General features: G+C 40.0%; 1 protein-coding gene across 1 annotated transcript in view; it reads left to right on the plus strand.

The window, feature by feature from the left end:
- NINL (ninein like) overlaps positions 1 to 14,004 on the plus strand; it is a 245,308-nt gene that overhangs the window by 90,934 nt on the left and 140,370 nt on the right. Inside the window, exon 2 of the mRNA XM_064275676.1 lies at positions 9,606 to 9,799. Coding sequence (XP_064131746.1) covers positions 9,617 to 9,799 — 183 coding nt within the window. The 5' untranslated portion in view covers positions 9,606 to 9,616. The remainder of the gene's footprint in view (positions 1 to 9,605; positions 9,800 to 14,004) is intronic.

Here is a 14,004-nt window from a genome sequence, read left to right on the forward strand (position 1 = left end):
CAGAATGTTTTGTTAAGAGAATAAAAGTGGAAACCACCTAGAGAATGTTCTTTCTGGAAGAGAATACTTCGATACCTTGTTGCATCTGTATAATGGTACAGTGAATAACCATGTTAAAAAATGAGAAAGACGTGGAAAGATCTCTTAAATAATCAAGTTTTTTTTTAAGTTGCAAAACAATATGTATAATTCATATAAAAATACATGTGTGTATGCATATTGCATATGTGCTTATGTGTGTATATCCATCTGTCATATAGATTTCAAAATAGTCTGAAAGGCTACACACCAAGCAGTGATTACCCATCTGGGAAATGGGATTAGGGCAAAGGGACAGAATTTTTATATATATGTATATATGTGCATATATATACACTTCTAATTGCTTGAATTGATTACAACTAAAGATAAAACATAAAAAGTGAAGAATTTTTCAAAACAGGATTTGTTGACGTCTGTGGAGGCACCAGGGGAGCATAGTCAGTCCTATTGGGGTGGGGAGAGCAAGGCGCAGTCTGGGAGCGGCCAGCCTTGCTGTCCCCTGTGGAAGCGGGTGTAGTGAGTTCCCGGTAACTAGGGAGCAGTGTAGCACAGTCAGCGTGTTAAAGATTCCTCACTTTTGGTTTAGTCCAGTTGTGCTGACTTCCCCTGTATTGTGTGTTACCCTTCCCTTCACCTAAGGTAATCCTTGCCTACTATCTAGTTAATGAATACCCCTTTCCCTCCCCCTACTGTCATAACCATCAAAGAATGTTTTCTCCTGTGTTTAAACCTTTTCTTGCGTTCTTGTAGAAGTGTTCTCATACAGTATTTGTTCTTTTGCTACTGACTATTTTCGTTCAGTGTAATGCCTTCCAGATTCATCCATGTTATGAGACGTTTCACAGGTTCATCATTGTTATTGTTGTGTGGTATTCCATTCTGTGAACATACGATAATTGTTTTATCCGTTTATCCGTTGATGGGTACCTAAGTTGTTCCCATCTTTTTGCTATTTTGAACAGTGCTGTAATGAATGTGGATATGCATATATCTTTTAGTGCGAGGGCTATTATTTCTCTAGGATATATTCCAAGATGTGGGATTGCTAAATCTTATGGTACTTCTATTTCTAGCTTTTTGAGGAAGTGCCAAATGGATTTCCAAAGCGGTTGTACCATTTCACATTCCCACCAGCTGTGTATAAGTGTTCCAGTCTCTCCACAAGCTCTCTAACACTTATTATTTTGTTTTTTTGGGTTAATGCCAGCCTTGTTGGAGTGAGATGGAATCTCATTGTAGTTTTGATTTGCATTTCTCTAATGGCTAATGATCGTGAGCATTTCTTCATGTATCTGTTAGCTGCCTGAACGTCTTCTTTAGTGAAGGGCCTGTTCATATACTTTGCCCATTTTTTAACTGGGTTATTTGTCTTTTTGTGGTTGAAGTTTTGCAGTATCTTGTAGATTTTAGAGATTAGACCCTGATCGAATACGTTGTAGCCAAAAATTTTTTCCCAGCCTGTTCTTTTTACTCTTTTGGTAAAGTCTTTTGATGAACATAAGTGTTTGCTATTTAAGAGCTCCTAGTTTTTTTTTTTTTTTTTTTAGTTATAAACTGTCTCTTCTGGTGTTTGTGTATTTGTTAGTAATGTTTTACATTCTGTTTATACCATGTATTAGGGCTCCTAGCATTTTCCGTACTTTTTCTTCCATTGTCTTTATCGTTTTAGATTTTATATTTAGGTTTTTGATCCATTTTGAGTTATTTTTTGTGCGTGGTGTGAGGTATGGGTCTTGTTTCATTTTTTTGCAGATGGATATCCAGTTATGCCACCACCATGTGTTAAAGAGACTGTCTTTTCCCCATTTAATGGACTTTGGGCCTTCGTCAAATATCAGTTGCCAATAGGTGGATGAATTTTATGTCTGGATTCTCAATTCTGTTCCATTGGTCTATGTATCTGTTGTGTCAGTGCCAGGCTGTTTTGACTACTGTGGCGGTACAACAGGTTCTAAAATCAGGTAGTGTGAGGCTTCCCACTTTGTTCTTCTTCCTCAGTAATGCTTTACTTATCCGGTGCCTCTTCCCTTTCCCAGTGAAGTTGGTGATTTGTTTCTCCATCTTATTAAAAAATGTCATTGGAATTTGGATCAGAATTGCATTGTATCTATAGATTGCTTTGGGGGAAGAATTGACATTTTTCACAATGTTGAATCTTCTTATCCATGAGTAAAGTATCTTTTTCCACTTACGTAGTTCTGTTTTGGTTTCTTGCAGTAGTGTCTTGTAGTTTTCTTTGTATACATCTTTTACGTCTCTGGTAATAATTATTCCTAAGTATTTTATCTTCTTGAGGGCTATTGTAAATGGTATTGATTTGAGGATTTCTTCTTCAAAGCTCTCTTTGTTAGTGTAAAGGAATCCAACTGATTTTTGTATGTTTATCTTGTATCCTGATACTTTGCTGAAGTTCTTCTATTAGTTCCAGTTGTTTTCTTGTGGATTCTTTGTGGTTTTCTGTGTATAAGATTATATCATCTGCAAATAGAGATACTTTTACTTCTTCCTTATCAATTTGGATGCTCTTTATTTCTTTTTCTTGCCTAGTTGCTCTGACTAGGACCTCCAGCACACTGTTGAATAAGAGTAGTGATAGAGGGCACCCTTTTCTGGTTTCTGTTCTCAATGGGAATGCTTTCAGACTCTGTCCATTTAGGATGATGTTTGCTGTTGGCTTTGTATAAATGCCCTTTATTATGTTGAGGAAGCCTTCTGTTCCTATTTTACTGAGTTTTTATCATGAATAGGTGTTGGACTTTGTCAAATGCCTTTTCTGCATCAATTGATAAGATCATGCGGTTCTTGTCTTTTGTTTTATTTATGTGATGGATTACATTGATTGTTTCTCTAATGTTGAACCATCCCTGCATAAAAAAAAAATTATGAATCCCACTTGGTCATGGTGAATTGTTTTTTTGACATGTTATTACATTGTATTGGCTAGAACTTTGTTGATTATTTATGCATCTATGTTTGTTCATGAGGGATATAAGTCTGTAATTTTGTTTTTTTTTGTGGTGTCTTTACCTGGTTTTGGTATCAGGGTTATGCTGGCTTCAAAGAATGAGTTTGAGAGCATTCCATCATTGTCTATGCTCTGAAATACCTTTAGTAGTAGTGGTGTTTACTCATCTCTGAAAGTTTGGTAGAATTCTACAGTGAAGCCATCACGGCCAGGGCTTTTTTTGTTGGGAGTTTTTTGATAGCCTTTTCAATCTCTTCTTTTGTTATTAGTTTATTTAGTTTTTCTACCTCTGTTTGTTAGTTTAGGTACGTAGTGTGTTTCTAGAAATTTGTCAGTTTACTTTAGGTTTTCAAATTTGTTGGAGTACAATTGTTAATAGTATTCTGTTATGATTCTTTTAATATCAGCTGAGTCTGTTGTAATATCGTCCATCTCTTTTCTTATTCAAGTTATTTGCTTCCTCTCTTGTTTTTCTTTTGTCAGTTTGGCCAATGGTTTATCAATTTTGTTGATCTTTTCTGAGAACCATCTATTGGTCTTGTTAACTCTTTCAGTTGTTTTTCTGTTCAGTATTTCATTTATTTCTGCTCTTAAATTTTTATTATTTCCCTTCTTCTGGTGTCAGAGGGCCTCTTTTGCTGCTCTCTTTCTGTTTGTTCAAGCTGTAGGGTTAATGTTTTGATTTTGGCCCTTTTTGTATGTGTGCATTTATTGCTATAAATTGATCTCTGAGCACTGCTTTTGCTGTGTCCCAAAGGTTCTGGTAGGATGTGTTTTCATTCTCATTTGATTCTGTGAATTTCTTTATTCTGCCCTTAATTTCTTCTATAACTCAGTAGTTTTTGAGCAAGGCATTGTTCAGTTTCCGTGTATTTTCCTTGCTTTTTCTGTTATTGTTTTCAACTTTTAAGCTTTATGGTCAGAAAAGATGCTTGGTAATATTTTGATGCTTTGGATTCTGTTAAGTCTTGCTTTGTGGCCTAATATGTGGTTTATTCTGGAGAATGTTCTGTGTGCGTTAGAAAAGAAAGTATACTTGGCTGCTGTTGGGTGGAGTGCTCTGTATGTGTCCGTGAGATCAAGTTGGTTGACTGTGGCATTTTGATCTTCCATGTCTTTATTGAGCTTCTTTCTAGATGTTCTGTCCTTCACCAGAAGTGGTGTGTTGAAATCTCCTACTATCATTATGGAGCTGTCTGTTTCTCTTTTCAATGCAGTTAGAGTTCACTTTACGTATTTGGGAGCCCTGTCACTGGGTACATAAATATTTATTATGATTATGTTCTCCTGCTGTATTGACCTTTTAATCATTATATAGTGTCCATCCTTATCCTTTGTGGTGGATTTTGCTTTAAAGTCTAATTTATCAGAGATTAATATTTCCACCCCTGCCCTTTTTTTGATTGTTGTTTGCTTGATATGTTTTTTCTATCCTTTGAGTTTTAGTTTGTATCTTTTAGTCTAAGGTGTGTCTCTTGTAGGCAGCATATAGATGGATCGTGGTTTTTCTTAAATCCATTTTTACACTCTCTGACTTGGTGCATGTAGTCCATTTACATTCAGCATAATTATTGATAGGTATGAGTTTAGTGCTGTCATTTTGATGTATTTTTTGTGTGTCTTATTGACAGTTTGTTTGTTCCACTTCATTTTCTGTGTGAGTTGTTTTTCTTTATGCATTTTCTTTTCATCTTTTTCATTGTTGTTGATTTTGTATTTGTTGAGTCGTTATGTTTTTCTTGTTTTTTATTTTGATGTGTAGGATTATAGTTTCCTTTGTGATTACCTTAATATTTACCTCTGTTTTTCTAAGTTTAATTCAGTCCTTTATTTCTTGATATTGCCTTGACATCCTCTGTATGAAAGATCTATGACTACATTATTTAGTCCCTCTTTTTTGTTTTAATGCCGTCATCTTTTACATATTGATATCTCTGTTTCCTTGTTTTAATGTTTTAGTTTTAGTTTTGTGACTTCCCTGTCTGGGCTGATATCTTGTTGTTCTGTCCTGTGTTTTCGTCCTGGGTTATTATCTGATGTTACTGATTTTCTAACTGGAGGACTCCCTTTAGTATTTCTCGTAATTTTGGTTTGGTTTTTACAAATTCCCTAAACTTCTGCTTATCTGGAGATGCCCTAATTTTGCCATCATATTTGCGAGACAGTTTTGCTGAATATATAATTCTTGGCTGGCAATTTTTTTCCTTCAAGGATTTATATATGCCATCCCATTGCCTTCTTGCCCACATGGTTTCTCCCGAGTAATCTGAGCTTATTCTTATTGACTCCCCTTTGTAGATAGATGACTTTTTGTTTATCCCTAGCCACTCTTAAAATTTTCTCTTTATCTTTGGGTTTGGCAAGTTTGATTATAATATGCCTTGGTGATTTTCTTTTGCCATATACCCTGTGTGGGGTTCATTGAGCTTCTGGGATAGATATCTTATCATCTTTGATGATGTTAGGGAAGTTTTCTGCCAATAAATCTTCAACTATTCTCTGTGTATTTTCTGTTTTCACCCCTGTCCTGGTACTCCAGTCACTTGTAGGTTATTCCTCTTGATAGAGTCCCTGATAATTCTTAGGTTTTCTTCATTTTTTAAAATTCTTTTATCAGATTTTTCCTCAAATAAGTTGGTGTCAAGTGCTTTATCTTCAGTCTCACTAATTCTGACTTCCATTGCCTCAGTTCTGCTCCTGTGACTTTCTATTGAGTTGTCTAATTCTGAATTTTATTGTTAATCTTTTAGATTTTTGTTTGCTGTCTGTCTGTGGATTCTTGCAGCCAGTTAAATTTGTCATTGTGCTCTTGTGTAAGTTTTTTAAGTTCCTTTGTTGCTTTGTGCGTTCCTTGATTTGGTGTGTTTTGTCTGGTCCTCCTTCCTGATCTCTTGCAGAGCCCTGTATAATAATCTTCTGAATTCTACCTCTGGTAATTTGAAGACCTTGTCTTCCTCCAGGAGGTTTTTTTTGAGTCTTCGTTTTGGTCGCTTGCTGAAACCATTACAGTCTGCCTCTTTTTGTGATTTGAAATTGACTGTTGTCTCCAAGCCATCAATAAGTTATATTTATTTATCTTTGCTTACTGTGTCCTAGTTTGGAAACCCCGGTGGCATAGTGGTTAAGCACTACGGCTGCTAACCAACAGGTCAGCAGTTTGAATCCACCAGGCGCTTCTTGGAAACTGTATGGGTCAGTTCTACTCTGTCCTGTAGGGTTTCTATGAGTTGTAATCAACTCAACAGGAACAGGTTTGGTTTTTGGTGGTGTCCTAGCTTCTTGGTTTGTCTTGTTTTTATGCCCAAATAGGCTGTTCATGTGAGCTAGTTTGATTATTGGTGTCTTTGAAGCTCTCATGTCCTATCACCAGGTGGTTAGAACTGTTACTAGGTTTGTGAGCCCTGACGTCCATTTACTTTTCTAGTATGGATTTGGCTCAGGTGTCCAGGTAGTCAGTCACCAAGTGTGTGGTGCAGGCTCTCACCTGCAGTCTTAGACAGGCGGGGGTGACTGGAGTAGGCACAGGTATCTGGTTGCAGTAGTGGTCACGTGCTGAGCAAGGCAAGGGGCTGAAGGCTGCACCTGAGTGCCTGGGAGGGAATCGCGTCCCTATTTCCTAGAGCACATAGGTGGGTGGGTTTTGCAGCCAGATTATGGGCACCCAGTGCTGTTGGCTGTAAGGATTGGGAGGCAGCACTTATTCTTGGACCCCTGTCACGTGTGTCTAGGTGGCTTGAGTGGAGGCACCAGTCCTCCGGCCCTTGATGTGGGTAGGTGAGGACCCTGCTTGATGGGCAGAGTGTTGTGAAATGTCACGAATCTGCCATTCACCCTTATAGCTGATATAGTTGAAAATAGGCTTTAGATATATACCCTGTTGTGCTGTGCTAATGAGGGCCCACACTTTTGAAATGGGCCACACAGGTCTATGCAATGGTGAAAGGGATTCAAAGTCCATGGACCCCTTATGCCTGTGGCTAGGCAAAGGGGTTGTACCTTCCTTGAGTTCCTGGCTTAGTGGAGCTTGCAGGTTATTTTTTCCTGTTGGTTTAATCTGTTCCCTCTCCAAAGCCGGGAGAATGACTCAGTGCACGTGACAGGTCCTACTTTTGGCCCAGAGGGGTGGCAGTCACGGAAGCTGCACCGGGATGGTGTGGAACACGGAGGGGACAGGTGAACGGGAGAGAAGTTCTTCCCAAAGGGGATGGTTTTTGATCCACACGGTAGGTTAGACGCGTATACTTGTCTTTCGCCAATTGAGTACCGCTTCTTGATGGTTCTGGAGTGTTGAGCAGACCCTCTGGTGCCCCGTTTCTCCTGATGTGGAAAACACTTCCTGAGCGCCACTGCTTGCCTCACTGTTCGCACCAGCCGATCCAGCCTACAGCTTGCCGGGGCCGACCAGCTCAGCTCTGGCAACTCTGCTGCTTCTGAACTGTCTCTCCTTCCCCTTGCCACTCAGTCCAATTTCTCAACTTTGCCTTTGATGTTATATATAATTGATTCAGTTGTTTTTTCATGTCTTTGTTGTAAAAGAACAGGAAGTGTCTGACTACTCCGTCATCTTGACCCCGCCTCCTCATTTTCATTTTTGATCCTTTTTGCGGTTACCTCGTCAAAACCATCCAAAGAGGTACAGATGCTTGTAGCTTCCTCAGTCCTTAGCCTTTGTTAATTTCTAAATACTGATGTCTGAGAAATGGATAAATAATTTGATTAGCAAATAGGGCAGTCCCACACAGTTCTTTATCATTTTACACCTACGTGAAATCCAAGACCATGAACCAGTTTGTTCAATTTCAGTTGTAGACACTGGCTATTTTTACAGCTTATCGACAGGTATGTAGTTAAAAGGCAGGTAAGGTGGCTCACCTTCTTCAATCACAGTGAAAAATCACTATTAAGATTCTACCCAATGTTGACAATATTTATGGCATTCACTAAATTTTTTTTTTCCTGAATAAGCAGTTTAGGCTGATAAGCTTCGTGATTTTCCAATAGGGTTGGTCTTAAAAGATTTTAGCCCTTGCACAATCCTTGTTGTGATGCACGTTCTCCACCCTGTGAGAGTGATGTTTCAGAGAACACCATTGGCCATTTTAAAATTATTTCTGTATTTAATTGCCATTTATTATGCTGTGGCTTCCTAGTTATAGGTGTTGCTTCATTATTTCATGTTTATAAATTATTTGATGAGCAGAGCTTGACCAACTTTTCATGGTTGTTTACTTATCATGTTTCCTTTTTTTCCCAATTGTAGAGCCTGGGCTATGTAATAATCTGAACCATATGGAATTGCCATTTTTGTGTGTCACAATGGCCACATATTGCTAGTTTCATAGATTCATCCTAGTAACATTTTTTTTTTCTGAATATAGAGATGTTCTACTTGTTATAAAATTTGAAAATTATGAAAATATATGAAATAGGAAATACAAGTACATAATACCAAGAAAGCATCTCTCACCATTTTGGTGCATTTAAAAAAAAAAAAGTATGTTTTCTCACAGAAAGTTGTAGAACCTTCTTGATAGAATTGTAAGTCGTAAATGAATTGTATGTAAAGGGACCAGTAAGTATTAGCTATTATTTTTATAAACAGTTTTTATCCTGTCTCAATATTTTATCAACTACACTTGGCATTCTGTAAAATATTTTTTAGAAGTATGATTTAAAGACTAATATTTTGTTATCTAAATACACCGTAATTTATTGAACTAGTGTTTTGTTAGATATTTTAAGTTATTTACTTTTCTGTCCTTAAATATAAAAAATTTCTGATGAAGTCATATTTTTGTCTTTGGCTCTGTGTCCTTAAATATACTTTGGAAAGTGAAATAGCTAGATCAAGTAATAAAAATATTGTTAAATGTCTTGATATATGGACAAAATACCCTCCAGAAATGTTTGCTGATTGCCACTCCCTCCTCAAGTATGAGATCCCTGTTTTTATTACAGCTCAGTTCTCACTGAAGGTTTTTTGTTTTGGTAATTTCTCAGTCACAAGTAGTATCTCTTAATTTTAATTTGAACATTTAGATGGTTATTAACTGTATGTATTTCTTCTTTTGTAATTTGGTTATTAACATACTCTGTATGTTTTTATTGGAATTTTCATTTTTTCTTATTGTAAGAGCTTTTTTATGTAGTAAAATTTTTCTGTTTGTTGAAACTATAAAGAATAAAGACCTCGCTTATTTTGTAAGAAAAAAAAACAAGTATATGCATAGAGAAAAATTAAAATGTATATTCAACAAAATAGCAATAATGGATTTTTTAAAGTAGTGGATTTTTTAAGGTAGTGGAATTTTGGTTTATTTTAGGTTTCCTTATATTTACCTCTACTTTCTAATTATTCTACAATAGAAGATAATTAGAAAATAAAATTCTGATACCTGTAAATGGTGAAGGATGAAACTTGCTGTCCTAGATCTCAGGTACATATTTCTGGCCTCTCCTGTGAAGGCGGAGCTGATTTCTCCCAACCTTACTTCAGCTGTAGCCCCTGCCCTCCCCTGGCCCACTACCTTGGCCAAGAGTGAAGAGGTATGGCAATAAAAATGGAATGATGTTTTTCCTTTTCCCGTGGTGTGTCCAGCCTGCTATGGGATGGACGAAGAAGAAGAGAACCACTATGTGTTGCAGCTCAAGGAGTTCTACAGCAGCTGCGACACCACTGGGACTGGCTATCTGGACCGAGAGGAGCTGACCCAACTCTGCCTTAAGCTTCACCTGGAAAAGCAGCTGCCCATCCTTCTGCAAACACTTCTTGGAAGTGACCGTTTTGCCAGGGTGGGTATTTGATTCATTATCATAAAGAAAAACACTGAGGAATATAGTTGGCTTATAATGGGCATTTGATAAATAAAATATATTTGTGAAAGTCAAATTATTAGGAAACGGATTAGCATTTTTTTCTTCAGTGGACATTCTACATTGTAGAAAAAGTTTCCTTAAAGATTCCTTTTTGTAGTTAGTAACTTCCAGAGGTTTTTGTTTTGTTTTTCCAGAGGAAATGTTTTAATGATTTGTCTGGGAGTAAGGAATGGGAGGAGGGGTGGTATGTGGTTCACAAAAAGTAGCTCAGGGCAGATTGTCTCATAAAATTTCAGAGCTTAAAATTCATTTAGCTGCTGGTTGAAACAATTATAAATTGCTGTTGCAAGAACAAAGGGTACCCACGTTCAGAGGCATCATGTGATTTCATCTGGGCCAGACAGAAAATATGAACACAGAAAGTTCTTTTCATAGGACATTCAGGGTCATCTAGAACGTGATCTAGAGCCTAGATCACAACCTGCTTTCATAGTAAAATATAGTAGAAACTCTAAAATACCCCCTCGGCCTTGTTCCAGAATCCTAAGTGTGCCCAGATGTTAACATGTTAGTGCTAAAAGCAGCACCCCTTGTCTTGTTGACAGTCTCCAAATCAAGGAGATTTGGATAACTTCCGAGGAATACCATTTTTTCCACAGTGCTCAGTAAATCTATTTTCATTTTTAATGAAAAAACAATCCAGCTTGTAAATTTTCCTGAATTGGCTCTTGGGTAAAAACAAGCGAGGAAACAACAATAAAAAAAAGTCTCGCTCCTGCCCAGGTGAGGGAGTCAGGTGAACTGACCTTGTGTTCCTTTCGTGGTTCACTGTGCCTTGTCAGCATGTCTCCAGATGTCTACTGGGGACTGGCCATGGTTCCCTGTGCCTTGTCAGCGTGGCTCCAGGTGTCCACTGGGGACTGGCCATGGTTCACTGTGCCTTGTCAGCATGGCTCCAGGTGTCCACTGGGGACTGGCCATGGTTCACTGTGCCTTGTCAGCATGTCTCCAGATGTCTACTGGGGACTGGCCATGGTTCACTGTGCCTTGTCAGCGTGACTCCAGTTGTCCACTGGGGACTGGCCATGGTTCACTGTGCCTTGTCAGCGTGGCTCCAGGTGTCCACTGGGGACTGGCCATGGTTCACTGTGCCTTGTCAGTGTGGCTCCAGATGTCCACTGGGGACTGGCCATGGTTCACTGTGCCTTGTCAGCGTGACTCCAGTTGTCCACTGGGCACTGGCCATGGTTCACTGGGCCTTGTCAGCGTGGCTCCAGGTGTCCACTGGGGACTGGCCATGGTTCACTGTGCCTTGTCAGCGTGGCTCCAGTTGTCCACTGGGGACTGGCCATGGTTCACTGTGCCTTGTCAGCGTGGCTCCAGGTGTCCACTGGGGACTGGCCATGGTTCACTGTGCCTTGTCAGCATGGCTCCAGATGTCTACTGGGGACTGGCCATGGTTCACTGGGCCTTGTCAGCGTGACTCCAGTTGTCCACTGGGGACTGGCCATGGTTCACTGTGCCTTGTCAGCATGGCTCCAGGTGTCCACTGGGGACTGGCCATGGGTCACTGTGCCTTGTCAGCGTGGCTCCAGGTGTCCACTGGGGACTGGCCATGGTTCACTGTGCCTTGTCAGCATGGCTCCAGGTGTCCACTGGGGACTGGCCATGGTTCACTGTGCCTTGTCAGCATGGCTCCAGTTTGTCCACTGGGGACTGGCCATGGTTCACTTTGCCTTGTCTGTGTGGCTCCAGGTGTCCACTGGGGACTGGCCATGGTTCACTGTGCCTTGTCAGCGTGGCTCCAGTTGTCCACTGGGGACTGGCCATGGTTCACTGTGCCTTGTCAGCGTGGCTCCAGGTGTCCACTGGGGACTGTCCATGGTTCACTGTGCCTTGTCAGTGTGGCTCCAGTTGTCCACTGGGGACTGGCCATGGTTCACTGTGCCTTGTCAGCATGGCTCCAGGTGTCCACTGGGGACTGGCCATGGTTCACTGTGCCTTGTCAGCGTGGCTCCAGGTGTCCACTGGGGACTGTCCATGGTTCACTGTGCCTTGTCAGTGTGGCTCCAGTTGTCCACTGGGGACTGGCCATGGTTCACTGTGCCTTGTCAGCATGGCTCCAGGTGTCCACTGAGGACTGGTCATGGTTCACTGTGCCTTGTCAGTGTGGCTCCAGGTGTCCACTGGGGACTGTCCATGGTTCACTGTGCCTTGTCAGTGTGGCTCCAGTTGTCCACTGGGGACTGGCCATGGTTCACTGTGCCTTGTCAGCATGGCTCCAGGTGTCCACTGAGGACTGGTCATGGTTCACTGTGCCTTGTCAGTGTGGCTCCAGTTGTCCACTGGGGACTGGCCATGGTTCACTGTGCCTTGTCAGCGTGGCTCCAGGTGTCCACTGGGGACTGGCCATGGTTCACTGTGCCTTGTCAGCGTGGCTCCAGGTGTCCACTGAGGACTGGTCATGGTTCACTGTGCCTTGTCAGCGTGGCTCCAGGTGTCCACTGAGGACTGGTCATGGTTCACTGTGCCTTGTCAGCGTGACTCCAGGTGTCCACTGGGGACTGGCGTTCGCTGTTACAGATTCTGGTTCAGTTAAACTGGCCGCTCTGTTTCATTCATGCCTTTTTAAAAATTATGGATTTAACCATCAGACGTGCGTGTTTGTGGTTTGTTTTAAATCATAATTTATTGTATTTTAGTGAAAGTTTACATAGCAAATTAGGTTCCCATTGGACAATTTCTACACAGATTGTTCACTTAAATCGTTTTTCACAATGTATCGACATTCCCTTTAATTGCATTCTGGTTGTTCTGTTTCCAGTACTCTAATTTCCCTGCCTGTTTATCTTCTTATCTTTGCTTTAGAGTAATTCGTTTACTTTGGTCAAGCTGTGCTCATTACACCCACATTCAGTGCTATTTTCACATCACCAAAAATAACAAGTGTCTGTGATATGATGATTCCCCCTCTCCTCCCACGTGTCCCTGGTAATTGCCAATGAACACTGGTTTCTGTGTGTGTGTGTATTCTTGTCTTCTTATAAAAGTGCGATCATACAATATTTGTCTTTATGTGATTAACTTATTTTACTTAGTGTCATGTCTTCCAGGTCCATCCGTGATATAGTATGTTTCACAGACTCATCGTTGTTCTTTATGTTTATTAAGGGTTCCATTGTATATATCTGTTGATGGGCACTTCGGTTGTTGCCATTTTTTTGCTTTGTAATTATGCTTCAGTGAACATAGGTGTGCATGTATCTGTCCATGTCTCTCTTATTAGATCTGTAGGGTGTATACCTACTGGTGGTATTGCTGGATCATAGGTATTTATTAGTATTTCTGTTTTTCTGAGGACACTCCATACCATTTTCCATAGCTGTTGTACCATTTTACAGTCCCACCAGTAATGCTTAGGGTTCTAATCTCCCCACATCCTTGCCAAAATTTGTCTTTTTTTTTTTCATCAGTGCCATTTTAGCTGGGGTAAGATGGTATCTCACTGTAGTTTTGATTTGCATCTATTAAAAAAAAAATTTTTTTTTTAATGACTAATGGTTGTGAGCGTCTTTTCATGTGTTTGTTGGCTGCTTGAATGTCCTCTTTGTCCATTTTTTAATTGGGTTGTTTGTCTTTTTCTTGTTGAGTTTGCATTTTCTATATATTTTAGAGATTAGACCCTTATCGGTTGTCATTTTTGAAGGTTTTTTTCCTAGTCTGTAGGTTATCTTTCTACTCTTTTGATAAAGTCTTTTGATGAGCATAAATATTTAATTATTTAAACAAAAAGCAAACTCGTTGCCATCGAGTCGATTCTGACTCACAGCAACCCTATAGGACAGAGTAGAGCTGCCCCTTGGGGTTTCCAAGGAACGGCTGATGAATTTGAACTGCTGGCCTTAGGCTTAGGAGCCATAGCTCTTAACGACTGCTCCACCAGGGCTCCGTTCAATTATTATGAGGTCCTAATTACTTATGTTCTGCTATTTGCACATTTGTAGTTGTGTTTGTTAGCCTATTTAAAAAAAAAAAAATAGGTCCCATAGTTTTCTCCCTGGAAGTTTATAGTTTTAGTTTTAACATTTAGGTCTTTGATCCATTTGAGTTAGTTTTTGTGTATGGTGTGAGGTGTGGGTCCCGTTCAGTTTTTCTGCAAATGGATATCCAGTTTAACCAGG

The sequence above is a fragment of the Loxodonta africana genome, chromosome 24 (genome assembly GCF_030014295.1).
Source record: "Loxodonta africana isolate mLoxAfr1 chromosome 24, mLoxAfr1.hap2, whole genome shotgun sequence".
In the NCBI taxonomy this organism is placed as follows: domain Eukaryota; kingdom Metazoa; phylum Chordata; class Mammalia; order Proboscidea; family Elephantidae; genus Loxodonta; species Loxodonta africana.